The sequence below is a fragment of the Lipotes vexillifer genome, unplaced genomic scaffold (assembly GCF_000442215.2).
Source record: "Lipotes vexillifer unplaced genomic scaffold, Lipotes_vexillifer_v1.1 scaffold1378, whole genome shotgun sequence".
Classification (NCBI taxonomy): domain Eukaryota; kingdom Metazoa; phylum Chordata; class Mammalia; order Artiodactyla; family Lipotidae; genus Lipotes; species Lipotes vexillifer.
The window spans coordinates 1,337,944-1,364,700 of record NW_006775104.1 but is presented as its reverse complement, the minus strand read 5'-3'; the positions used below and the strand labels follow the sequence as shown (position 1 = coordinate 1,364,700).

The window sequence follows — 26,757 nt, the reverse complement described above, 5'->3', positions numbered from 1 at the left end:
TGGCATGATCTCCTAAGCAAAAAGGGTAGCTGCCAGGCAACCTCTTCCCCTCAAATGACTACAGATGTAAGGGACTATCCTGTTCTCCAGCCATGTCTTTTAGTCATAAAGAATTGAAGTTTAAAAACTCACAGTACCCATAAGCCTTTGTTATGCATAGCCAGAAACAGAAAAATATCTTCAATAATACGGAGCATCAGCGCATTTTGTAAGAGTCATTGGCTGTAACCTATTATACTTACAGTTGTGATCGACTTGCTTCCTCTGGCTAGGCCTATAACATCAGTTTACTCCTTCCAGCCATAACTAGCTTGCCTCCCCTGCTCCCTGGCCAAGGCTGGGAGTGTAGTACATCCTTCCCGCCTGGATAGACTTTGGATCCTGGTCATGGTGGTTCTGGGGCCTGCAGTGGGAGTCTTTTCTAAGGATTGGCCAGCCAGCATATTTCCCTTCAGTGCAAATGCTGAGTCACATGGGGCCTCTCTGTTCCCCTCTCCCAGCCTTCCGAACCCACCCTCCTTGCTCGCTGCTCAGAAACCTTAAAGCATCCCCTTGGTAACTTATGCAGCATCCAGACATCAGTAAGTTCTTTTTTTACAATGGCCTGTGGATCCACCAGCTGAACAAGGTTGAGTGGGCTTCCTTCTGAGCCTGTCCCCTTCCAAGGGGCTTCCCTCTTCTAAGGGAAACATCACAAAGATGGGAAAGAGCTGAGTTTGAATCCTGTCTCTGTGGCTTGGGCAAGTTACTTAACCTTTCTGAGCCCCAGTTTCCTCATCTGTCCCTACGTCATAGTAGTTAGGAATGAAGGAACTTTTGTAAAGGATCATGCCTGACACACAGTGGGTGCTCAGCACATATTAATTATCATCTGACAACCTGCTGCGGGCCAGGTGGATCTTGTTACTGACCCCTGAGGGAGTGACAGACAAGGACGCACCATGGGGCCCAGCACACGCAAGCCTCTGTGGGTCTCCATCACCACAGGACAAAGACTTCTGGGAGGGCTGAGCAGGTAAAGGTCAGTCTGTGCCAGTGGCCGCTGGCGGGCGCTGGAACCAATGCTTTAGAACCAACCGAGAAGGAGGTTCTTGTGTGGCCAGCAGGTGGCGCCTCTGTCCTCAAGCCCTTCATTTCTGTTGCCCTCCACCCAGGCTCTAGGTCAAACTCTAATCTCCGTTCTTAGGTTCCTAGGTTTCAGGCCATTCTTAACATCTCTGAGCCCCAATTTCCTCATCTGTAAGATGCAGATAAAAACAGCACTATCTCACAGGGTTGCTGTGAAGATTGAGTGAATTAATACAGGTAAAGTGCTTAGAAAAGTGCCTGGCACATAGTAAGTGCTCAATAATGTTATCTTTTTTTTTTTCTTTTTTAAAGAACCAGTGGGGGCGGGGCTCTTGTTGAAAATACAGACTCCCAAGCTTCTCCCCTGAAGATTCTGATTTAGAAAATCTTGGAAGGGTTGTGATCCGTATTTTTAATGAGTACCCCAGGTCATTGTTAAGATCAGACAAGTTTGAGAAATATTGGCTTACTCAGTTACCACCCCTGGGAAGCCAGCTGAAATTTGTGTCCTCCGAGAAATCACTCCCAGTTTCATCATATGATCTTTCCCTCCCTGAGTTCCCACAGTCTCATCTCTGCATTTTCCCCATCAAGTCTGCCTTGTCTTAAAGTTGTTTGTGAACATGTCTGGAAAAGGTACGGCTCATCTCTAGACCCTTGTTTTTACCTGGCAATATCTGGCACAGACAAGGTACCCCAAAATGTTTGGTTTTAAATTTAAAATATTCTGAAAAAGCAAGAAACCATTTTTTGCAGTGTCCTTGGGAACGTCTGAGGCAATGAGTGGTGGAAATCTGAGCCGTGGAGATAATTACTGCTGCATTTCTAGAGGTAACCTATTCAGTAGAGGTGCAAACATAGGTCCAAACCTATTCAAATTTATTTAATGTATTTCGAAAACTGTCCTTGTGGTCCATTTTCGAGGACGGAAGGGGTTACATAAACAGGATTAATGGTTCTATATAGGTTTCTTTTCAAAACGCTCAAGACTGTGGGTGGAAAGAGGCTGCCACCACAGAGATGGGATAAAGCCATGGGCCAAGATTGGGCTGAGGAAATGTGTGCTTAATAAATTAACAGTGATGAGTGAGTGAATGAATGAATGAATACCTACCTTATTCCAAGGGATCAAATTTATCCCCCAGTTGTAGACATTGGCCAGCCCTCACTGGCAGCCAGAAGGATGACACTTCATGGGGCTCCAAACCCAGACCCTCTCCTCCTTGTCTCATGGCAGCTAGACGCTTATTCTTTCATCAGTTTTGCCAATGGCAGCATGAAGGTGAGATGGGCAATGGATGACTCAGCTTAAGCTGCACACCTGCTTCAGTGCTCAGGGGCCCACGAGCCCTTGGAATGTCCCAAAAGGACCAGCCCTGACTCCAGGCCCGGAGCCTGAAGGAACTCCTGTATCAGAGCAACACTGCTACAATGATAGGGGCTTGTCTCATAATCGGAGGTCAGAAAGGCTGAAGACACATTAATTCTGGTCCCTCACTGTATCTGAGGCGGCTGATCTGAAGGCTGGGACCCTGCAATACACTTTCATTTTTCTGTATCACTGGGGATTGTCCTTCTCTTAATCTCAGTTTCTCCACCAAACAAGGAGAAGACCAAATCGTACTGCTGAAAGCCAACCTTCGCCTTCTCAGTGGCCAGGTCTGTTTCAGCTGGAAGGGAAGTACAGATTGAGTATGAATCTGTTCCTTCTTCTTTGGTCGAGTTCCTATCAAGGGGCAAAAGCTCCTTACCCCAAGTGCAGGAGAATCATCTGGCATCTGTGAATTTACAGACTCACTCCTGTCCACGGGGGAGGCGTGGGGTGGAGGGATGAAAGCCAGACCAGCTGAAGCCCTCGTACGTTTTCTCCCAACGTTTTCCATCCAGCTTGCCAACTCCCAGTTCCAAGCTAAGTATGGTATTCTGCCCACTGGTTCTGCTGCCCAGCCTCACCCAGGCTTGGCTGCCTCCTACCCGCTCCTGCACCTTCTCACGAGCTTGCTCAAGGTTTAACTTCCAAAGATAAGACATTTCTTCACATGTCCCCACACGCCCACGCTGCCTGGACCAAGCAACTGTTCTACAATAAATGTGAAAGGCTGCAGCCCACAGGGCTGTTGTGAGGGTATAATGAGTGAGGCCATGGACATGGGCTAAATCTTTCCTAGAAGTGGGAGGGAAGTTTGAATTCGGGGCTGAGAACTGATTCTAAGAGACGAAGGAAGATTTTCTTTGAATCTGTGTAAAAGTTCCACAGAACTGCAGAATTTTAGAACCAAAAGGGAGTCTAATCCAAATACCTCTCCTCGCTGAAAGGATTTAATAATTACAAAATCACAGCTCGACAGTAATAGAAGCTGACCCCAGGTCTCCTGAATAGTAGGATTTGTTCCACACAACCAGTTGGGTGTTAAAGTGCTCACAAAATAATTTTAAGTGGAAAAAAGACCGGGATACAGAAAAAGTCAATGCATCATACTCCTAAGAATAACTCGCAATTATACAGCCTGTGCCCGACACATGTTATTCCATCTAATCCCCACATTGTACACGAGATGGTTTATGGCCTCCTTTTACAGATAACAAAACTAATGATTGGCACAGTTGGGCAACTTATTCAAGGTCGTCAGCAAGAGGCAGAGCAGGGATTGAAGTGAGGTTTCTCAGACTCAAGTCTGTCTCTTAACCACGACTGCCTTTCCTGAGGAACACAAACTGAAAGGAAACACAGCAACGGTTCACGGAGTGAGGGGAGTCACTTCTCAAACTGGGGATGCCTCACTGGCTTCACCTTTCCCGGGAAAGAACACCGAGATGCTGACAGAGTCCTCTCCGAAGGACTGAGATCCCTGAAGCTCGGGATGAGCAGTTCAAGGATGCTGCAGGCACTTTCAGAATATTGCTAAAGCTTTCAAATGCACATCCCCTTTGATTCAGCACTCCCATACTTCTGGGAATTTACCCTACAGATGTACACAGGCATGAGTGTAAAGCTGTATGTACAAGGTTATAAACACTGCCTTTTTGCAAAAGCCAAAGCCTGGAAACCATCCAAAACCCTATCAAAAGAAGACGGATAACCTGTGATCTATGCATGCGCTGAGATGCCAGGGAGCAGGGAGAGTGAGGAAGCCCCCTGGCTACTGATGTGGGCCTCTCTCCAAGATACACTGTTGAATGGAAAGAAGCCAAGTATAGAATATTGAGTGAAACTTGTCTTTGGGTTAAAAGGTGGGAAGCATGTGTATATACACATACATATATATTCATATATGAATATGAGTAATATATATATAAATAATATATGCTTGCATTTTCATAAAGAAACTTCGGAAGGACACAGACAAAACCAACAAAATTGGTTACCAGTGGTGCTGAGGCAGGGTAGGAACAGGGTAGACAGGAGACAGGGGTAGGAATGGGACTTCTCATTGTGTATTTTCTTATATTTTTTGATATGATTGTATCATATATTTTTAAAATTCAGATTAAAAAAGGAAAAGAAATGCTTGAAAAATACACATTGGGCTTCCCTGGTGGCGCAGCCGTCAGCAAGAGGCAGAGCAGGGATTGAAGTGAGGTTTCTCAGACTCAAGTCTGTCTCTTAACCACGACTGCCTTTCCTGAGGAACACAAACTGAAAGGAAACACAGCAACGGTTCACGGAGTGAGGGGAGTCACTTCTCAAACTGGGGATGCCTCACTGGCTTCACCTTTCCCGGGAAAGAACACCGAGATGCTGACAGAGTCCTCTCCGAAGGACTGAGATCCCTGAAGCTCGGGATGAGCAGTTCAAGGATGCTGCAGGCACTTTCAGAATATTGCTAAAGCTTTCAAATGCACATCCCCTTTGATTCAGCACTCCCATACTTCTGGGAATTTACCCTACAGATGTACACAGGCATGAGTGTAAAGCTGTATGTACAAGGTTATAAACACTGCCTTTTTGCAAAAGCCAAAGCCTGGAAACCATCCAAAACCCTATCAAAAGAAGACGGATAACCTGTGATCTATGCATGCGCTGAGATGCCAGGGAGCAGGGAGAGTGAGGAAGCCCCCTGGCTACTGATGTGGGCCTCTCTCCAAGATACACTGTTGAATGGAAAGAAGCCAAGTATAGAATATTGAGTGAAACTTGTCTTTGGGTTAAAAGGTGGGAAGCATGTGTATATACACATACATATATATTCATATATGAATATGAGTAATATATATATAAATAATATATGCTTGCATTTTCATAAAGAAACTTCGGAAGGACACAGACAAAACCAACAAAATTGGTTACCAGTGGTGCTGAGGCAGGGTAGGAACAGGGTAGACAGGAGACAGGGGTAGGAATGGGACTTCTCATTGTGTATTTTCTTATATTTTTTGATATGATTGTATCATATATTTTTAAAATTCAGATTAAAAAAGGAAAAGAAATGCTTGAAAAATACACATTGGGCTTCCCTGGTGGCGCAGCGGTTAAGAGTCCGCCTGCCGATGCAGGGGACACGGGTTTGTGCCCCGGTCTGGGAAGATCCCACATGCTGCGGAGCAGCTGCGCCCATGAGCCATGGCCGCTGAGCCTGCGCTTCCAGAACCTGTGCTCCACAACGGGAGAGGCCACAGCAGTGAGAGGCCTGTGTATCGCAAAACAAAAAAAAACACACTACGGAGCATGTCTGGCTTACTGACTCCAGTATGTTTGTATGTGTGTGTGTGTTTGTGTGTGTATGATTGTTTATGTGTGTGTGTGTGTGTGTGTGTGTGTGTGTGTGCACATTCAGACCAGCACTCAGAGGGGAGAGAGGTGGAGGACTGGGACTCGAAGAAACAATGGAGTCCAGGAAAGCCTTGGCTGGACGTCATGTGGTCCTCCCCTTGCCTCTGTACAGCCCAGCTCAGAAAGCGCTACTCTTTGGTGAGTGAGAGGTCAAGAGACAACAAACCAGCGTGGACCGGGGGCACACAGAGAGGAACAGGAGGACGGGAGCGAGGCTTACACTCCTGCATTCTGAGCTCCCAGCCCTGGGCCCCCTTCTCTCTCCCAGGCTGGTTGGGAAGCTGCCCTGTCCCCGCTCTTCTGCTCTAAAGCCACCTCTAGGTCAGAATGCCCTGAATGAAACCAAGGAGCCGAGGGGTAGCCCTGCACCTTTCACAGGGAGGTGAGGGTGAGAAGGGGGCAGGGGTCCTCAAAGACCTGCCAGTGTGTTCTGAAGATGAGCAGAGGGGGCTGGTGGGCAGTGGGTCAGGGCCAGCACCATGCACAGACGGACTGCCCCCAGTGGTCAGCACCCGGCCATACGGGCTGCTGAGTGTCGTGCACATCACACCCTGGCCCACAGTGCTCTCCATCTTGGGGCGGAGGGTGGTGGCAGGACAGTGGGGGAGTCACACAAGGGGATCCCAGGCCCATGGCGCCTGGGCTGCCCCGCGGCGGGACACTCACATTTCCAGGACCATGACAATGTTGGCCTTCTCTTCGAAGGCATCCACACACTGGACCAGCTTGGGGTGGTGGAGGCAGTTCATGATGCTGATCTCCTGCCGGATGTTCTCTTTCTCTTTTGCTGAATATGCCTTGAAGAATTTCCCTGCCCAGATTTTTCCAGTTTTCTTTTCTACAAGTCGAAAGACCTGTCCAAATTTCCCACTGTGAATGAAAGGAGGAGAGAAAAAGCAATTTAGCCCAGCTTTCCACTGACCTGGGATTGGCGAGTGATGGACCGTGGGACCCATCTGGCCTCCCTCTTTTTCTAAACAAAGTTTTACTGGAAAACAGCCATGCCCATTTGTGCCCAGATTGTCTGTGGCTGCTTCTGGGTTTCAGTAGCAGAGCAGTCGTTGCAGCATAAACCAAATGGCCCACAAACCCTAAATATCCATTATCTGGCCCTTTACAGAAAAAGTTTGCCAGTCCCTGCTCTAGGTCAGTGAAGCGCACTGCTGATGCTGACAAACCTACTCTCCATCACTTGTCAATGTCAGCCTGGGTCTGGCCCCCAAACCTGCCCTAACCCTGTCCAGTCTTGCTGTTCTTTTAGGACTGTCATCTCCTTGGGCTGAGGCCTCAATCTTGGCGACAGACTTCTTTCCCTTTCCCCCGCGAAAGGACCCACGACATCAGGTTGGGGAAGCCCTCCCCAGGTACCGAGAATTTCAGAGTGGTTGCCTTCCTTCCACACCTTTCCAGTACCAGGGCCCTGGAGACAGCCTAGCAAGGCCCCTGCTTCCCACTGTGGGGATGGCAGTGGTGGCATCCCGCTGACACCACTCCCGCCCCAGAGCAGGGTCCTCGTTCTTCAGGACTGTGATGAGGTTGGTGTCACTCCTTTACTGGACAGAAACCCTCCGGAAATAAAGAGCTGAGCCCCATCCCTCTCTCTTCCACCTCCCCTCCTCCTCCAGGGATAGTCAGTGGGCGACAGGCAGCCCTGGGTGCCGCTGCTGGTGGGCACAGCCTGGCTGTGCCGAGGGTCCAGGGTTGCGGTCTGAGTCCATTGGTGTATCTGCAGCCCAGGGAAGAGCCTGAGCAGAGACTGTGGACTGAGTTCACAAAGCGAGGGGTGATGACAGGAGGTGCATGTCAAGGGGGCGTGTTCTCCTGAAGCGCTAGAGCTGGAACTGCTGAACGGCGAGCACGGATCAAAGGGAAGGGATCCTAAAGACGGGCCGGGCCAGACCTGCTGCCCTGGGTTATGTCCTATGTGAGGGGTGGATTGCAGAGGAGGACGGGCCTGCTCAAGCTTGCGGAGGGATCCCGGGGCACAGCAGCTCCTAAGAGAGCCCTGGCCGGGTGATGCTTTCACGGGTGCCAACAGGTCAAGCCCTCCGGGTTCTGCAGGAATCTCAGTCTGGGGAGTTGGCAGAACCCAGGGAAGGACAGGAAGAGGAAGCAAGGAACTTAACCTCGGGGCCTGCGCCACCCTCACCCTGGGCTCCGGAAGGGTGCTTCCCACTCCACTTACGATCCTAGTCTCTCTTCGATGTCGTAGAAGTCAGACACTTTCTGGTCAGTATTGACCGCGACGGTCCGGTAATCGACCTCGGGCTCCTTTTCATCTGCAGGGTGGGGGCCGGGGTGAGTGTGAGCCATCAGACCCCTCACCCACCCCCCTCCACCCCTCGAGTCTCCCCGAGGACGGGGGCCAGCCAGCACTCACCATCATCCGACACCTCCACTTCATCCTTCGGCTCTGCGGGGAGAGAGGGCGTGGGCGATTAGTAACGAAGGCCCACCGAGAGCAAAGCATGCCAGGGGCCCTGTCAGACTTCAGCCTTCCCAGGCACAAGACCACCAAGCCCAGAGCTCTGGGCATCGCCACGGGGTCAGTGGGTCCACGCTGCAACAGGGCCACGTATACACCGGCAGGCGCTGGCCCCCACCCAGCCCCTCCTCTGCCAGCTCTCCCCTCCATCCACTCCCCTCTAGCCTTGAGGTCCCATAGACATGCCCTTGTTCACATCTTTTCTAGTCTCTCTGACTTTCAGAACCTACACACAACTACGACAGTCCTTTTCTGCTCCGGCTCAAAAGTCGGCAACTTATAACTGCTACTAGCGTCAAATCCATTTATCCATTTGCTGAGAACTTTTTCTGGAATTCCAGCTAGGTACCAGTTATTCTGCCAGTGATCATGGGTGTACAAAACAAAATACAGATGGCATGATCTCTCCTCCTTTCTTGGAGCTTATATATAATTTCGTTGGAGAGGCAAAAACACATATCCTTCAAATATCCATTACGAGTGTTATATAATCAAGCACATGATATCGCAGTACGAACTGAGTAGACAATGGAGGAAGGTGACACAAGTGGGGCAAGTATAAAGTCAGAGCAATTAGTCTAGGAAGAAGGAGCCCTTGAGTTGTGTCTTAAAGGAAATGATGGAACACAGCGAGGAGGTAGGTGACGTCATGCAGGAAGCCAGCGGGTGTTTATGGGTATGGCAAGGAGGGACATGAGCAGCCCACCCTGGCCGTTCACACAGATGTTTCAGTAGTGGATGGGGGGTCGTGAGGGGACAGGCTGGTGGCCAGAGGAATACACCCACTTCCGAAGTCCAGGCTTTCCTTTGCTTTGGTATAATTAGTTCCTAAAGAGCCACTGTGGCTTCTTGACCTTAGCCAAGTGCCTTTCCCTTCCTGGACCTCAGTTTCCTCATCTGTAAAAGGAAAGCACTGTATTTCTGGGTGGTTTCTCGGGTCCTTGGCTAGCCCTGGATGCCATGCTTTGTGATGTGCTAGGTGCTACTCAGCCATGACGTGGGCTGTGTCCCGTCTGACGGCGGGAACCAAGGGAGGCTTCCTGAAGAGGTAGAAAGACCTGAGGAAGCCAGAGAGGGAGGCCAAGGGTTTCTAAAGTGTGTGTGTGTTTGTGTGTGTGAACAACTGGGGGAAAGGGTGTGATTTGCTGAAGCTCCCAGCAGAGCAAGACTGAGGACAGGAAAGGGACGGCAGATGGAAAGAAGGCCAGAGCAGACGGGGCCGAGGGGTTGGTCAGACACTGCCCAGAAAGGAGAGCTTGTGTGGGAGTGGCCCCAGCTCTGTGTGCTTTGCAAGTGGAATGCTGGCGGTGAAGGTGTGGGTCGGGGACCAGGTGCAGCTTGAAGCTGTAGACAGCGAGCCTCTCTGTTAGGCTGAGGGCAGAACAAATCACTGAAACCTGAGAGAAGTCACACAGTTCCCATGCAAGATAAGTACCCCTTGCAGGAAAAGAGTTTTGAGAGAGTTTATAAGCAGCATGTGACCGGGAGCGAGAGAGGCTGTGATTTGTTTAGAGTTCTTAAAATGCTGTTGATGAAGTCTAATTTTAAAAAACCAACACAAGTGGGATTGGGAGGAATATTTGTCACAGAAAGGAAAATGCTATGGAAAAATAAAAAAGGATAAGATCTACGGGGACTCTCAGATTAGTGGTGGGGTTCACAGATACTGTCGGGATGTGAGTAGAACTGATCAAGTCTTCTAAATCACAGATTTGAGAGTTGAGAGTGACACTGTCGAATTCACAGATGACCAAAATGTACTTGAGAGCAACACACCTGGAAGGTAGTAATGGAGTCATGTGTTCAGGGAGAATTGAATCATTCAGACTTTCAGCATGACAAGCCCTAGGGTATCTAGTTAGAACCAAAAGTGGGAGCCCCATTCCTCAACCAACTGCTCTGGCCACTGGGGACATGCTGTCACTGGGGACATGTGCACCGGCTGCAAACAGGTATTATTACTCTGCCCTTGGTAGAGCCTGGGGTCATGTGATCCTAAAACCCTGGCTGTTGGCACTGAGAATGTCTCAGTGGAGCTGGAGGAGGCATGGGCCGTTGAAAGGAAGAGCTGCCACGTGAAGACAATCAGAAAAGGTTAGGCCTCTCTGGTTGGGAAAGAAGCCTAAAGCAGACATGATAAAAAACAAAAAAATCACAATAGCCAAGGGTGAGATTAGGGTTACGAACTTTCACCAACTAATGAATACTATAACGTGGAAGAACAATTTAGCGTTATACCTCACATAGGAGGAAGGCTGCAGGCATCTGGAAATCACATCTCAAGAGCCACCGTAAGAACGATAAATAGGTTCAAGAGATGTTTAGGTTAGTTCAACAACGGTATTTCAGACAGGGATTTAAGGAAAGCAAGAGATTCAAGTCAATTCAACAATCATTAACTGAGCACTTGTGGATGCCAATCACTGGATGGGGCCTTAGAGACAAAACATTAATGATAATACCCACATTTAGTGGCAGGGAGGCCCCATCGTCCTGATCCATGGTACCCTAGCTGAGACAGTGGTTTGACCTCTCCTGACCTTTTTGTCCCCATGCCACATATCCTGGTGTAGAATGAGCAAAAGGATGAGAGAGTACAGAGAGACAGGCTTTCCTGGCCTGGAATCTCTAGGAGGAACCGTCTGTCCTCTCCTCGTGAAGGAACAGAAGCAGCACTGTGAGCCCATGAGGGGCTTTCCAAATGACCTGTTTCCCGGAGGCATCTTCCAGGTGGCCCTGAAAGGGCATGCAGTTCTAGAACTGGCCTCTCCCCATCTCTCTGACACCAGTTAGAGATGGAGCTAGCCTTCTTGCCCTCCTCTCAAATACACCTACCCTCACCTCCTGCCTCTCTCCTTAGCAGTCAAGATGCAGTTTTTTCCTGGTGTCAAGTCTGTGGGGTCCAGCTCAATCTCAGGGAACCCAGGCCCCTGCCTCTGGCTCACCGTTACATAGCAACCCTTCCTCTGTGTGGAACTCGGACCAAGGCTCCAGGCTGAGACATTTCCCTTCCTCCTTTTCCTTCTCGTCCTGTCTCCACTCTATTTGGAAGGGAAATGGCCATGAGAGGAGGAACCCCAGAGGTGTGGGGGAAAGACCACAATTCAATTAGCCAAGCTCTCTGAGCGTAAAGGGGTAGTAATGAGAGAGGTGGCCACGTGGTGTCCATCTTTCCGTTCAGGAAGGAGCTAAATTGCAGTAGAAGGGACTTCAACGAAATACTTTGTAAAAAATCCACTCAGAGCTGTGAGATCCCTTAAGAGCTAAGTGGAAGGACTATTTGGAAGATGGTTCCGAGATATTTCTGCAGGCAGATGACACCATCCCCCTGGAGTGGTGTTTCGGGGAGGACCGGCTGAGCGCTCTGGCCCTCACGTGGCACGTGTCTAGCCGTCTCCCTGGACAGAGGGGTCCCTTCGCACGGCGGAGGGCTGCTTGGCGCCCAGCGGGCACTAGAGGGCGCCCGCGCCCCGGGGAGGGCAGCCGCGGCAGCTCAGGGTGAGCGGTTGATTTCCGCTGCTTCTCTTAGGGGCTCTGCATCTCTACCCTACTCTGCATCTCTACCCTACTCTGCAAGCAGCAACAACTATATAGACTAGAACAAATTAGGATTAGGAGCAAGGACGGAGCGGATTTCAGAGTTAGAGTTGAGTATGGTGGGAGTGGAGATCCAGACCTGGTTGGGATGGGAGAGAGCGGCTGCGCGTTGGGTGGGAGGGGGAAGGGGAGGTGCTTGATTACTCAGGTTTGGGAAGACGAGGAGGGGAGCTGTCAGGTTACGGGTCCTAGTCTGAGGGGGCGGCGGGGCTCTGGCATAAGGAGGCCACAGAGCTGGGTGGAGACCTACATGCTATGCTGTGTCCTCCACCGTATCCCTAGCGCCCCTGCAGCACCTGGAACACAGGAGGGGCACCGGACACTGAGTGAGTGAATGCAGAGTGAGGGCGGGGATGGAACTGAGAGGTCCTGATGAAGCCAAAAACTGAAGTTGCTGAGGCAGAGGCCGGAGGGGCCGTGGTAGCGGTGGGAAGGTGAGAGCCAACATTAGCTGTGCTTAGAGGGGGGAGGGTTAATTGGCACTGCCTTTTTATGACCACCAGACCCCACGGGCTCACAGAAATGATCTACTATAATCACATCCCTCTTCTACACATGTGCACACACACACCCTCCACTTCTCTGAGAGCCATTGCACTTTTAAAGAGGAGAGAGATGATCAACCCAGGCTATAACTGACAGGCTTCTGAGCCGTCCACAGAGAGCTTCACTTGGAAGCCACACCCCCTTACCCTCACCCTTCCATCCCCCCCTTCATCTTCTGCCCCTCAGGGGGTGTTCTGTGCTGTTCTGCCCCTCCCCCCTCCCATCAGGGACAAGCCAGCTGGACCTGGGGGTGGGAGCATCTTCCAGCCTGGAAGCCCTGGGTGGCCTGGACCCCTCCTCTGGATTGCAGGCACTTTCAACATTTCCCTTTGTCTGCTCCCAGCCAGGATGGGCCCCAGGAAGAGAATCTGAGGACCACAGAAGGGGGTTCAGCTGGCCTCAGGCAAGAAGGGAGAGGCCACCTGCCTGGAGCCAAGTGGTCCCAGCCCCTCCTCCCCACAGACCGTCCTCACAGCCCTGGAAGCTGCTGTCCTGGCCTCCTAAGAGCCACAACACGCAGCTCCTGTGGCCTCTGGTCCTCTGTGTGGGGCTCAACAGGTATTCTGCAGTCTCTCCTGGTACATGCCCTAAAAGACCTGGAAGTTTCCCCTTCCAGCTAATGCACATCTCACTGCCACGTTACCCCTTTTCTATCACTTTTCTAAGAAGTTGGGAGTCATCTTCTTGGACAAAGTAATATGCTAAAAACATGCAGACTGGAGCCTGGCTGCCTCTCCTGGCACGCCCACTCTAACCAGTCTGCTTCCCATTCTGCTCATGTCAAAGGGGGATGGTCAAAGGGCGGCCGATGGCAGTTTTGTTACTGTTTCTCCCAGAAGACATTTGTGAGCGGCTAGTGGGCAGGAGCCCCATGAAACTGCCAAGAGGTCTGGCAGGGCTCTCTCTCGGGCCGGGCTCCACGATCCACGCTGCCACAGCACACTGTGGCCCTCAGAGAGACCTGCCCTCTGGGGATCTCTAGGGCTCACTGTGCAAAGGCCCCCAAGACAGGGCTGCACAGGCAAAATTATAAATTTGGTGTGTTTTCCACTGGCAACCTCCAAACTTTCTTTCTGGAGCCCTCATTTAATTTGAAAGTAAGGTTTAATATCTGTTTTATGCCTAAATTTTGAAACTAAAGAGGGGTATCAAACTGTAATGACAGTTTCCGTACGTATGATGATGCCTCTGGCTATACGGTGATTTCAGGACCTGCGCCCTGTCCAGCTCCTGGTCCTTTAATCTTCTCTCTACCTCACACCTTACAGCTCTCTCTTCTCCTAGAAGTCTTTCACTTGTTTTCCCTCCACCTTCCTCCCTGCCCCCAACCTTGCCTCCATCTTAAATTCACAGCACTCGTTTTCTTCTCTTCACATGAAACTTCTTGAAGTAACATTCCATACTCCTGGCCTCTCCTTCCATTTATTCCTTAGCCCCAGGGCAACCATTTTCCACCCTGTGGAAACGCTATGGACTTTGCTCTCAAAGATCACGGCTTATCAAAGGGCTGAATCCAAAGACCTTGCATCCTCATCTCTTTCCTCTTTAGCACTCGCTGCTTCCATGTTTCTGCAACACAGCTCCAGCCTCCCCTTGGTTCTCTCCCCTCTCAGTCCTTTCTCCTGATCGTGCAGGCTCCTTCATTTCTGTATCAGTGTAGACTTTCTTTACCCCCCTCTCCGTGAACTTACTGATGCCTATGGCTTCAATTACCAATTAAATAGTGAAGACCCCCCCGCCCCCACCACCAAACCTGTAGCTCGAGCTTAAACCTTTCTCCTGAGCTCTGGATTCAACCATGCAACAGTCTGAAGACACCTCCCCATGGATATCCCTCAGACACCTCGACTCAACAGGGCTGAAACCAGAACTTCCACCTTCTCTGGGACTCCCTGCTATCTAACCTCCAAGTCACTGGGAGGCAGCCTGGCCTTCTCTGTTAGTTTAACCAACGGAGCTCAGGCTCAGGGTCAGACAGCTCCGAGTTCAAGCTTCAACACACCATTTCCAAGCTCTGTGGCCTTGGGCAACTAGCTTCACCCCTCTAAACCTCAGTTCCCCTATCTGTAAAATGGGGGTAATAACAGTATCTACTTCGTTGAGTTAGATGCGTGACATAATGCACGTAAAGTGCTTAATGTATGGTTAGCATACAGCAAGTGTTTAATATATGTTAGCCACCATGAATCATAATAATCAACCTCTAAATGGCTCTTGAACTTGTCTTTAGTTGCCCAAGCTGGGACCTGGGAGTAATCTTAGACTCTTCTAACTTTTCCCTTGAATTCTCTGCCCCAGAAGTCATCAGGAATGGTCAATTCCACCTCCTAAGGAGCCCTTACTATACCTCTCCCGGACTACACCACAGAGGCTCAACCGGTATTTCACTGACTGCAATCTCATCCCCCTAGTCCACTTCAGTGCTTCTCGAACTTTCAAGTGTGTATGAATCCATGGGGGGGGTGGGGGGTGAGGGTGGATAATGTTAAAATGAAGGTTCAGAAGGGACTAGGGAAGTCTGCATTTCTAACAGGTTCCCAGGATCCCAAGACTAGTGGTCCAGACCACCCCTTGAGTTCCAAAGGTCTATTCTTCCTCTAACTCTCTTTCTAAAAAAACAGATCTAATTGCATCAAGCCCCTGCCTGAAAACTTCTGATGAACTCACAATTTTACCCACACTCTCCTTTTTGTGTTGCTTCCTCCTGTTCTATCTCACACAGCATATGCCCTGGCCACACACAAGAGTCTCAAAATGCCATGCATTTCTACCACTTTGTACCTTTGCTCTCGCTGTTTCCTCTGCGAGGAATGCCTCTCCCAATCTGCCCTACCTCTTGGAATCCTATTCCTTTTTCCAAGACTCAGCCTAAGTATTACGTCTAGGAAGTCTTTCCCAACCTTCATGGCAAAATTATTCATGCTTTCTGCTATGTCTCTGCAATTTGCTTATAGTGGTCTAATAGGATGCAGCCCATCTCATCATAGTTGTTAGATTTTATGCTCCCAATCTTATCGGTCTTCGCTGACACTGAGTTCACCCTCAAATATGAGTGCAAGAGAGGAGGGAGCTGGATGAGTGGGTAGGGCAAGATGTTGAAACTGTAGGTCTACCTGAGCTCCCGCTTCCCAGGACTGTGCTTCTCATTAACACACCATCGCCCCTGCTGGGAGTGTACCAAAACCGGTGGTTCAATATTTTTTGAAGGATCATAGGTACCTCCTTTAGAGTATGGATCAGCAACACAACATTGGAAATCAAGATCCCAAAAGACTATGCCAGTCATCAGTGATGTCTTGTGAGTTCCCTTGTACCCGTCTCAGTTCAGCCTTCTATACACACAAGGTAAGTCATGCACATTTATCGAAAGCCAGTGATGAAAGGAAGGCAGCCTACCCTCAGGTATCTCTCCCACCACTGTGAGTTCAGACTCCTGGCTCGGCTCACTGGTTCCATAGACGTTGACTGCGCGCACACGGAATTTATACTCTCGGTCAGGCAGCAGGTCGTGGATGTTAAAAGAGGTGCTGCGGCATGTGGCTAGTTCCTTCCACTTCTTGTCGGCCGAGTCCCAGATCTCGATGCTGTAGGACTGTACGGCGCTGCCGCCATCGTACGAGGAGCCGTACCAGGACAGGGTCAGCGAGGAGCTGCGAATGTCAGAGGCACAAGGCGTGCCGGCCGGGGGGTCCGGCTTGTCTGGGGAGACAGAAGCACAACGTCACCCAGCTCTGCAGGACTGCAGGGAGGGAAGTTCTTTAATTCGCTCTGTCATGAGGGAGAAGCCTGGAGAACAGGAGCTGCGAACCCTGGTCGTGGCTCTCCTTCCCTCATCCACACGGCCACACCTATGTACACACCTGCCTATGTGGAAAGCCCCACAAATACCGATTTGCTCAGAAAAAACCTCTTCTTTGGCTAGTTTCCAGTCTACACGTCATGGTTTCCTGTGCTTTGCCCAAGTCAAAAACATATTTCTCAGTGTAAACAGACCTAGGAAGCTGCCCAGGAGGCGTGGACTGCTTCCCATCAAAAATATGCTTTGAGGGCTTCCCTGGTGGCGCAGTGGTTGAGAATCCGCCTGCCGATGCAGGGGACACGGGTTCGTGCCCCGGTCCGGGAAGATCCCACATGCCGCAGAGAAGCTGGGCCCGTGAGCCATGGCCGCTGAGCCTGCGCGTCCGGAGCCTGTGCTCCGCAACGGGAGAGGCCACAACAGTGAGAGGCCCGCGTACTGCAAAAGAAAAAACCAAAAAAAAAAAAAAAATGCTTTGAGAGAGAGTTCAATGTGTCTGTGTGTGTGTGTCTCCTTCAGGCCTGAGGTCAGTGACCTGTGACATAACCAGGGGTCAGTCTCCACTTTCTCTGGGACCTGGGGAACACCTGCCCCGCTGAGAGTCAATACAGCACAGTGAGCTCTGAAGTCACACACTGGGTTTGAATACAGCTCTGTCTTCATTCATTACTTGTTAACCCCTCTGTAAAATGTGTTAACCCCTCGTCTGTAAAATGTGCATAATAATAGCACTGGATCACAAGGTTGTTGTGAGATGTTCTTAGAAAAGCGTCTCGTTTGAGTAGCCTTTACTGTCATCATTATTGCAGAAGTTTATTTCTAACTTTATAATATATAAAAAATTACTCCTACCCTCTCTCTGTCACGCTCCTAGGACTGGTATAAAAAGAGATAGAGCATTTCAAAGCGAACCACAGTAGCAAATCACAATCATCCCTGACTGAGGGCCAGAAAATGAGCTGAGGACACAAACCAGGAGCGGCCCTTTGTCTGGCCGCCTTCCCATTCAGACCAGTAATGCTAAGAACCAGTAACACTGCCAACTCCAAGGCAAATCACGGTAGTCAGTGTGTTCATTAATGAGCTTCTTTAGTTTTGCTTATTTTTGGCAGGTGCTCATCTGAACAGAATTCTATTTCTCAGATTTAGTCTCTGTAGGTGGTTGGTTTAGTTACAGATACTAGTGTTCACTAAGCTTTCATCTCCTCCAAGACAGTCTGAGTCCTAGAGCTCCCCACATACACATACACCGATACATACATACACATACTCACACAAACACATACATATATACCTATACACACGTCCACATCCACATATACACATACACATACATATTCGTTTTCCCCCCTCCCCCAAGCCCTGCTGCTTCTACCTCCAGCCAAGAACGCACTGCCCGGAAGCCATCCATACCCAGCAACCCCAGCCTGGGTTGACTCGCCCTGGAGTGACTCTGGGACTGTGACAGCCACTCCCCACCGGTGGCAGTCACTCTGGAGGCCTCCTATGATGGAACCACTTTCACTGGTTGTTCAATATGTTCTCTTAGAAAAACTGTTTGTTCGGAAAGATATATTGGTCTTTTTAGAAATATCTCTGGTGTTGGCTAAGATGTCTATTACTCTAAACTCTCTTATAGGCAAGTGGTTCAAGTCCTCTCAAGACCCAGCTAAGGAAGTAAAAAGGCCTAAAGAAAGATGAAGGACAGACTCCCTGCCTCCCTCCCTCAAAGGAAATGCCTGGAAAACTTCTGACTGGACACGTTTAATGTCCTGTAGTTTGAGATGACGAATACAGATATACTCCACTGACTGATATTCTCCCCTCCTGCTTTGGTCAAGAAAAGAAAACTTGGAGAAACGGGTATTTTGGAAAAGGTACTATTAATCCCCTACCCTGTTCCAAATTTAGTCTCTTGGCTAAAAGAGAGAGAACTGACACAGGACATATGTCACTGCCTGCAGCATGAGAGGAGATGCAAAGTTTGGGGAGGGTGGCTTTAATTCAAAGTGAAACCTCAATGCTTTCAAGGAATTTGATGCCATATTAAGGAGTTCAGAACAGACGCAAGTCTGAAGTCATAGGAGATTAGGAGGCCCCACCCGCATGCCTGCCCTGGGAGCCACGGGCTGAGCCTGATGCTTTCTGTTCTTTGCTCCACATGGAGGCTGGATGAGCCGGGGACGAAAACCCTCAGGACAGAATAGGTGTCCTCAGAACAGCCTGCTCTGAGGGCCAAAGAAACAGACGCACTCAGTCTGGGAGGGAGGCCTGGGCATGGCCTGGCAAAGGCCAGGCGGGCTCAGTGTCTGGGGCCCCGAGCTCCATGCTTCCTTGGAATTCTTTCATGGCTCCCTGGAGACTTGACTAGCAGAACGGGAAATGCTGAGTCTAAAGGAAGGGGCTCCGATGGCACCAGTTCCAGGATTTTCTCTTCAGCAAATGTTCTCACTCCTGGGAAAACGGAGGATCTCATCTCTACTGCTTCTCGGGAGTAACTGCGCTGGCAGTCTCTGCGTGCCTGGGTGTTTGAAGATGGTCTGTGACTGGGCCTAACCCCACTTGGGCCTCCCTTCACTGGCACCTCAGCAGCCACCTGCAGCTTTTAGAGAATGGCAGGGCTGCAAGGGCCCCCAGGTTATCTATCTGGGTAATCCCGGCCCTTCGGGATTAGGCAAGGCACTTTGCTTACCAAGAATACCCAGCTGGCCAGTGACAGAGCCAAAAGGAGATTCTAAAAGGTCTCTGAACCCTCACTCCAGGGGCCTGTTATTTTCCCAGCTATCAGGCTGAATAAGATCAAGAATGCATCTTGCTTAAGCCCAAGCCAAGCATTACGATGAGAAATCTCCTGCCCTTAAAAATCATGCAAGTTCCAAGCTCAGATAGTACTGGGGGATTACTGGGTATCTGGGATTCTCTCTGCTTTGTTTTTCTCCTTTAAAGATACGCAGAGTGGCCTGTTTTTCTTGTGTTGGACAAGTCACATGAAGGACTTCATCTGGGTCCAGCTGCTCTCTCCTGCCCGAGAGGCCCCGCCCTCACCCGTCCGAGGCTGAGGCTGGAGGCCCACTCGTGGGCAGAGGCCCTCTGCGCATCACAAGTCCCTGCACTGTCTTTTAACATATGATAATAATAATAAGCCTTCAAAATAGCTAAACATCACTCATTTAAAGTAACTGAAGGAAAGGCTAATTTTTTTTAATGAATTTATGTATTTATTTTTAAATTTTTGGCTGTGTTGGGTCTTCGCTGCTGTGCGCAGGCTTTTCTCTAGTTGTGGCGAGCGGGGGCTACTCTTCCTTGCGGTGCACAGACTTGCCATTGCGGTAGCCCCTCTTGTTGCGGAGCACGGGCTCTAGGCACGTGGGCTTCAGTAGTTGTGGCGTGCAGGCTCAGTAGTTGTGGCTCGCGGGCTCTAGAGCACAGGCTCAGTAGTTGTGGCGCACGGGCTTAGTTGCTCCGCGGCATGTGGGATCTTCCCAGACCAGGGCTCGAACCTGTGTTCCCTGCGTTGGCAGGTGGGTTCTTAACCACTGCACCACCAGGGAAGCCCAGGGAAAGGCTAATTTTTATCATCATTTAAAAAAATAGGAGTCAGAGACTATCTGAAAAGAAAGGGGTACTTTAAAAAACATACAAGAAGAGAAGTTTACTGCTAATTAGTAGATGTTGTGCTTTATAAACTGGCCTTATTTAGCTGGCTTACAAGTGCGTGCTTCCAAAGTGCTTGAAACTGTCTGGAGTAGGCCAAACAATTCCTATTTCATCTCATTTACATTTTACATCTACTTAATCAACCCTGATCAGAAAATACACAGATGTCCCTAGAGACATGCAGGTAAACCTGGGCTTAATCCAGATTTACTTTGGACTGATTCTAAATCCACAGGCTCTGAATGAATGTGGATTTGCTGTATCCATCAACGTGAGTCCTCATTTTATTGAGCAATTCTATTCTTAGCTCTCCAAGGGGGAAGCAGACAGAAAGCCCTTCCCCTCCATTCCATTCCCCTCCCAGGACGGCATTTAACATACCGCTTCTGCCAGCTGGCGGACAGCCACGCCAATGGCCCTGTCAGCACCGGCCGAGGAGAATGAGAAACTCAACCATAAAAGGCCACAACTGCAGCCCGTATGGTGGTGATGGGGGAGGGGAGCGGGTGGCACCGTGGGGAGCATGGGGGCAGGAGCCACTGGTCACAGAAAAGCAGTTCCATGGACTTGACCCTAAAGTTCCCCTAGCAGGAGCAGATGAGAGAGAACACCAAGGAAAACTGGAAACTGCTGCCAGCTGACGGGTGGGGCGTGGCACCAAATCAATACTTCAGGTTCCGGTCTAAGTGGAAAGGCGAACTGGATCACTAGCACCAATCCCCCGCCCCCAAAAAGTTCCTGACTCCAGGAGGAGACAATTAAAATAAGCATCCGGAGTCACCACAGAGAGAGCGAGGGGGTCAAGGGTCTCTCCTGTCTTTTATAGATGAGAAACCTATTCCCTGAGCCTCTGGTCCACTGGCCTTCCCAGAGATAAAACTCCTGACCTAAGGAAACTAAAGAAAGGGGATCAGATCAAAGAACACCAAGTGAAATCCAAAAATGGGCAGAAGGCCTAAATAGACATTTCTCCAAAGAAGATATACAGATTGCCAACAAACACATGAAAGGATGCTCAACATCATTAATCATTAGAGAAATGCAAATCAAAACTACAACGAGCTATCATCTCACACCAGTCAGAATGCCCATCATCAAAAAATCTAAAAACAATAAATGCAGGAGAGGGTGTGGAGAAAAGGGAACCCTCTTGCACTGTTGGTGGGAATGTAAATTGATACAGCCACTGTGGAGAACAGGATGGAGCTTCCTTAAAAAACTAAAAATAGAACTACCATACGACCCAGCAGTCCCACTACTGGGCATATACCCTGAGAAAACCATAATTCAAAATGAGCCATGGGGCTTCCCTGGTGGCGCAGTGGTTGAGAGTCCGCCTGCCGATGCACGGGACGTGGGTTCGTGTCCCGGTCTGGGAAGATCCCACATGCCGCGGAGTGGCTGGGCCTGTGAGCCATGGCCGCTGAGCCTGCGCGTCCGGAGCCTGTTCTCCGCAGCGGGAGAGGCCACAACAGCGAGAGGCCCGCGTACCGCAAAATGAGTCATGTTCACTGCAGCTGTATTTACAATAGCCAGGACATGGACTCAACCTAAGTGTCCATCGACAGATGAATGGATAAAGAAGATGAGGCACATATATACAATGGAATATTCCTCAGCCATAAAAAGAAATGAAATTGAGTTATTTGTAGTGAGGTGGATGGACCTAGAGTCTGTCATACAGAGTGAAGTAAGTCAGAAAGAGAAAAACAAACACTGTATGGTAACACGTATATATGGAATCTAAAAGAAAAAAAAGGTCATGAAGAACCTAGGGGCAGGACGGGAATAAAGACGCAGACCTACTAGAGAATGGACTTGAGGACACGGGGAGGGGGAAGGGTAAGCTGGGACAAAGTGAGAGAGTGGCATGGAGATATATACACTAGCAAATGTAAAATAGATAGCTAGTGGGAAACAGCCGCATAGCACAGGGAGATCAGCTCGGTGCTTTGTGACCACCTAGAGGGGTAGGATAGGGAGGGTGGGAGGGAGGGAGATGCAAGAGGGAAGAGATATGGGGACATATGTATATGTATAACTGATTCACTTTGTTATACAGCAGAAACTAACACACCATTGTAAAGCAATTATACTCCAATAAAGATGTTAAAAGAAAAAAAAAAAAACAGGTGAAAGGCTTTCGTGTGCACCACGTATGAAGGCCCATTAAGTGCTCTAGGACCAGCCTGCTATCCATCTACTGCTCCTTCACTGTCCCGAACGCCTGCCACGTGGTGGGGGCAGTGGGCTGAGCATGACGGACAGTGGGAGGCCAGTTAGGAAGCTAGTTTGATATTTCAGGAGAGAGTTGACCAGGGCGTGAAAAACACAGTGGTTGAGATGGAGAGGAAAAAGTGACCTTGACAATCAGTCTGGAGACAGACTCTGAACTCAATCCCGGGATGTAGGAGATAAGAAAAAGGGAGTGCATTGGGGATTAGGAGGGCAAGGTGACCTCAGAAGAGCAGCCCCAGAAGACTAATGGGGTCTGGGGGTGAGGCTACAGGGAGTTGAAGATTGTTGCCAGGGAGGTGAATAAGGAGGCTCAGAGGAGAGACTGGCTCTTTCAGAGCGTTTGGCGGTGAAGAGAGAGCAGGAGAAAGATGCTAGGGTGGCCAGAGTGAGACGAGATACTGCAGGAGTTATGCGTGCCTGTGCGCATGGTGAAGATGGGAGAGTCCTGGCAACATTTATGGGAGAAATTGGGGAGAAGTTGAAGAGAATGGGGGTGGCGGGGTTTGGAGCCCTCAAGAGCCTGGGGTCCAGAGCACAGGAGAAGGGTGGGCAACACCCAGAGCCTGGAGGGTGGAGTCAGCACGGGGACAGATGGAGAGACGCCTGCAGGTGTGGGACCACCTAGCTAAGCAAGTTCATGCCTGATGCCTCCTATTTCTCAGAGAGGCCAGTGGCCAAGGCCTGCCGGGTAGGGGGGTCTCGAGGAATGGCTATCTCAGGGTGTGGGGGAGGGCACTGACCAGCGCTGACGCCTTGGCTGAGCCTGGACATTGACAGAGCCCAGCCCTGGGTCTGCAGATTGATGTGGTCTCTCTGCTGTGCCCCAAACCCAGGCAGAGCGGCAGTGAAGTTGAAAGGCAGCACTGATTCAAGGTGAGGGTTTGCGAGGGGACTGGGGTTGGGGGCAGGCAGTGGACCAGGGGGAGAAGGGGTCACAGGGGCTAGCTGGAGAGAGCTGGAGTGGTAGAGCTCAGAGTCTGGCTAGAAAGGGAAACCGGGAGGGGATTCGTAGGAAGAGGACAACGCTGTTGTGTGCAAAGTTCTGGGATTCTCAACAAGCACGAAGGGCAGCAACAGTGTGAGAGCAGGGAGTGGGAGAGCAGGGAGAAAGGGAGCCTGTGGGCAGAGGGAACGCGTGCTGAAGGAGCAGCCCCGGGAGATGAGGCCTGGAAGTCCATCATCCCGCCTTCCCTACGCCCCATCCCCAGACTCACCCACAACGGTGAGGTTGACCTGGGCCTGCCTGCTGCCCAGCCTGTTCTCCACCAGCAGAGTGTAGCAGCCACAGTGCTCCTGGCGTGCAGCCCGGATGGTGAGCTTGCTGCCATTCTCACTGTTCTCCACCTTGATGTGCTCACTCTCCTGGATCTGGGACAGAGAGTGGGGCAGGCACTGGAGACTCTGAGCCAGAAAGGAAGGGGGCTCCGACCCACACTCCTCACCCCTGGGGATGTGGATACAGCTGCCTGAGCTGTGTGGGGCTGGTCTTGTCTGGGCTCTGAGCTTCCCCCTAAGCGGGGAAGACCCCCTAAGGTCTAGACTCTGAGCTTTCCCCCTCTCCTGCATCCAGAGCCAAGCTGCCCTGACAGGGTCGAGATCTGGGACAAGCAGGGAGGGTGCTGAGCAGGGTCTGGTGGTCGGGAGTGAGCTGTCACTCTCTGCTCCAGACCGGAAATGGGGCACATTCCAGCCCCCTCCACTGCTCTGGGATGGGACAGTGGGAGAATAAATTTGATCAAAGTCACTTACAAAGCCCACCCAGTGGGTTCTGACCTCTTCTGTGCTGTCAAATACCATAGTCACCAGCCAGATGTGGCTATTCAAATTTTAGTTGAGTGGCAAATAATCCAAATGTCCATCAACGGATGAACAGATAAACAAAATGTGGTACATCCAGAAAATGGAATATTATTTGGCCATAAAAAGGGATAAAATATTGGTTCATGTTACATCATTGGATGTGCCCTGAAAACATAACGCTAAGTGAAAAAACCCAGACACAAAAGAACACATATTGTATGATTCCATTTATATGAAATGCCCAGAATAGGCAAATCTGAAGAGACAGAAAGCAGGTTAGAGATTGCCAGGGTCTGGGGGAAGGGGAGAAATGACTACTAATGGGTCTGGGGTTTCTTTTCGAGGTGATAAAAATGTTCTGGAATTAGAAAATTGTTATGGTTGTGCAACCTTGTGAATATATGTACACTTTAAAAGGATGAATTTTATGGTGTGTCAGTTATATCTCAACAAAGCTGTAATAACAATTTTTAATTAATTGAAGCATAAAATTCAGTTCCTCAGTTGCACTAGTCACACTTCACGTGTTCAATAGCCACATATGGTTAGTGGCTACTCTACTGGATAACAGACATAGTACAATTACATCACTACAGAAAGTTCTGTTGGATGGAGCTGGGACTTGGCTCAATGTCTCTGAAGAGGGTTGAGATTCCATCTTACTTCGGACACCACTAGCCCAGACAAAACCCAAGCAAACACGCTTTGGGATAAGGCCAGCTTCTCTTCGTCTTTTGAGTCCAACCCTTCTTTCTTCCCCGGTACTAGCCTCCCACCTCTGGGCCTTAGGACAATTTGAATGGGTTGGAAATAGAGCAACAGAGGGCTCAGAATAAGTCATCACACCTTCTGTAGAGGTCCTGACCCAGGGCCAGCCTGCCGGTCTGGGGCCCCTGCTGATCAGGCACATGGGCACACACTACCAACGCTGGATCAGAAAAATGGCCAGGATCCCCAAGTTTCTCTAAAAGGAACTGGTTGTTTGGAGATTCAAACATTTTCCTGTAGGACTGTTGTTATAAATGGAAGTTAGATTTCTGGGTCAGTAAGCCCAAATTCTGTTTAACGTACAATTTATCTACTCAAATACTCAGGTGCACTTTTATCTCTCCAGCATGTGGTAAATTTAAGTGGTTGCCACAGATAGGGTCCAGTGAGCTGGCACAGAATCACAGAAAGCTCTAGAGTCTGAGAGGTCATTTAGGTCACTGGTTCGATTCTCCTGACTCCAAGTAGAATTCTAGACAGAGATACCCAAATCCGGTGGGGGCCATAGGTGGTTTCTGTTTTTTCCTTCATATTCTTCTCTATCACACAAATTGTCTATAAAACAGGCATTCTTGCTAGATGTAGAAGAGAAGGTTATTAAGAGCTCAGATTTGGTGGGTGGGTGACAGGAGTGTGAGGGGCTCTCCCATTTCTCAGGCCCCTGTGATGAGCAGCGATGCTGCCCTTCATCACAGCATTTCTCATCCCTTTCGGCCCAGAACTGCTCTGGAACTTGTGTGGGTTGCTCTCGGGCCACTGCCCTCTGTTACTGACCTGCTTTCGGAACTTCATCCAGGTGCAGGTGATGGGCTGGGTGCCGGCCACTTTACCAAACAGCTCCACAGGCTCTCCTGCACGCACCTTTTGGTCCTCAGGAAACTGGATGATCTGAGGGGGCACGGCTGGGGGAGGACAAGGGAGAGAGTGAGCTCCGAGGAGGAGGGAGCCTCAGACATTCTAATCTCATTCGACGCTGCCAGCCACATTGGTCTGTTGCTCCTCTCTCACCTTCCGGAACCTTCAGGGTAAGACTGAGCAATGACCACTGCTTCAGACACCTGGGCTGACGGATCTGCTAGGTTTGTTGGTCTCTTGATCCTGATTCCCTCAGAAGTGACCCACACAATTTACAAGGCATGATTCTCCGTTCGTTGGTTGTTCTGGAATTTGTGCCTTACCCTAATTTTTTGAAATTGTGACCTTACTCCTTTATTAGTTACAAAGCATCTTGCCTTCTAACCTCCAGGTCACCCTGGCTGACAGGCTCAATATGGTTCACATCCTCAAATGTCTTTCCATGGAAAACAGACAGGGCTTCCTATAACAGGGACATACAGAGCAGAGCATGAAAACAGCACAAAGTGGATTATCTCCGTAAGGGGCAGACTGGAGGACAGAGAGGTGAGCAGGATTTCACAGAAGGGATGGGAAAGTCACCAGTATCGTGTGATGCTGTCCATACCAGGGAAGCAGGAGAAAAGGCAAGTAGTGGAAGAGGGTGGGGGACCAAGGTGTACAGAGACTCTTGGGGAAATTTCAGCCTGAATAATGCAGAGCTTGAATCGGGGAGCGGGGTGGGACCACATCCCCAGTGGTCAGTCTAGCAGAGCAAAGGGTAAACCCCTCATGGCAGATGACTCCCTCGCCCGCAAATGTTGCTGTGACCAATTACCGGCCTTCGGAGGTGTCTTGGGGGCAGGTTTCTTTTTCACAGTTGCATCACCTGAAACAAAGAAGTTCACAGGTTATATTCTGTTATTATTACTTTTTTACAAGGCTCCTGAATCCTAGGAGGGCACAGTCTGATCCACTGGCCCCTCATCCAGATGGAGCCCTCCCTTGAATATGTCTTTCTGGAGACCTTGCAGTCGCACATGGACAACCTCATGAGCGAATGAATACCACTTCTCAACAGGGCCTCTGGAGGGGTCCCTGGAGCCTCCAGGGAGATAAAAACTCTGAAAAATGCTTAGGCTTCCATTGTCCATTTCAATGATGATAACCCCAAACCCACTAACTCTTCTCTTTCCC

At 49.9% G+C, this 26,757-nt stretch overlaps 1 protein-coding gene across 2 annotated transcripts in view; it reads right to left on the bottom strand.

Moving 5' to 3' along the window:
• MYLK (myosin light chain kinase) overlaps positions 1 to 26,757 on the bottom strand; it is a 192,930-nt gene that overhangs the window by 22,939 nt on the left and 143,234 nt on the right. For both annotated transcript variants that reach the window (XM_007449687.1, XM_007449688.1), the window contains 7 exons: positions 26,399 to 26,449; positions 25,501 to 25,628; positions 23,373 to 23,526; positions 15,864 to 16,166; positions 8,220 to 8,252; positions 8,025 to 8,118; positions 6,506 to 6,709 (listed from right to left, as the gene is read on the bottom strand). In XM_007449687.1, the coding sequence (XP_007449749.1) occupies positions 6,506 to 6,709; positions 8,025 to 8,118; positions 8,220 to 8,252; positions 15,864 to 16,166; positions 23,373 to 23,526; positions 25,501 to 25,628; positions 26,399 to 26,449 (967 nt within the window). The remainder of the gene's footprint in view (positions 1 to 6,505; positions 6,710 to 8,024; positions 8,119 to 8,219; positions 8,253 to 15,863; positions 16,167 to 23,372; positions 23,527 to 25,500; positions 25,629 to 26,398; positions 26,450 to 26,757) is intronic.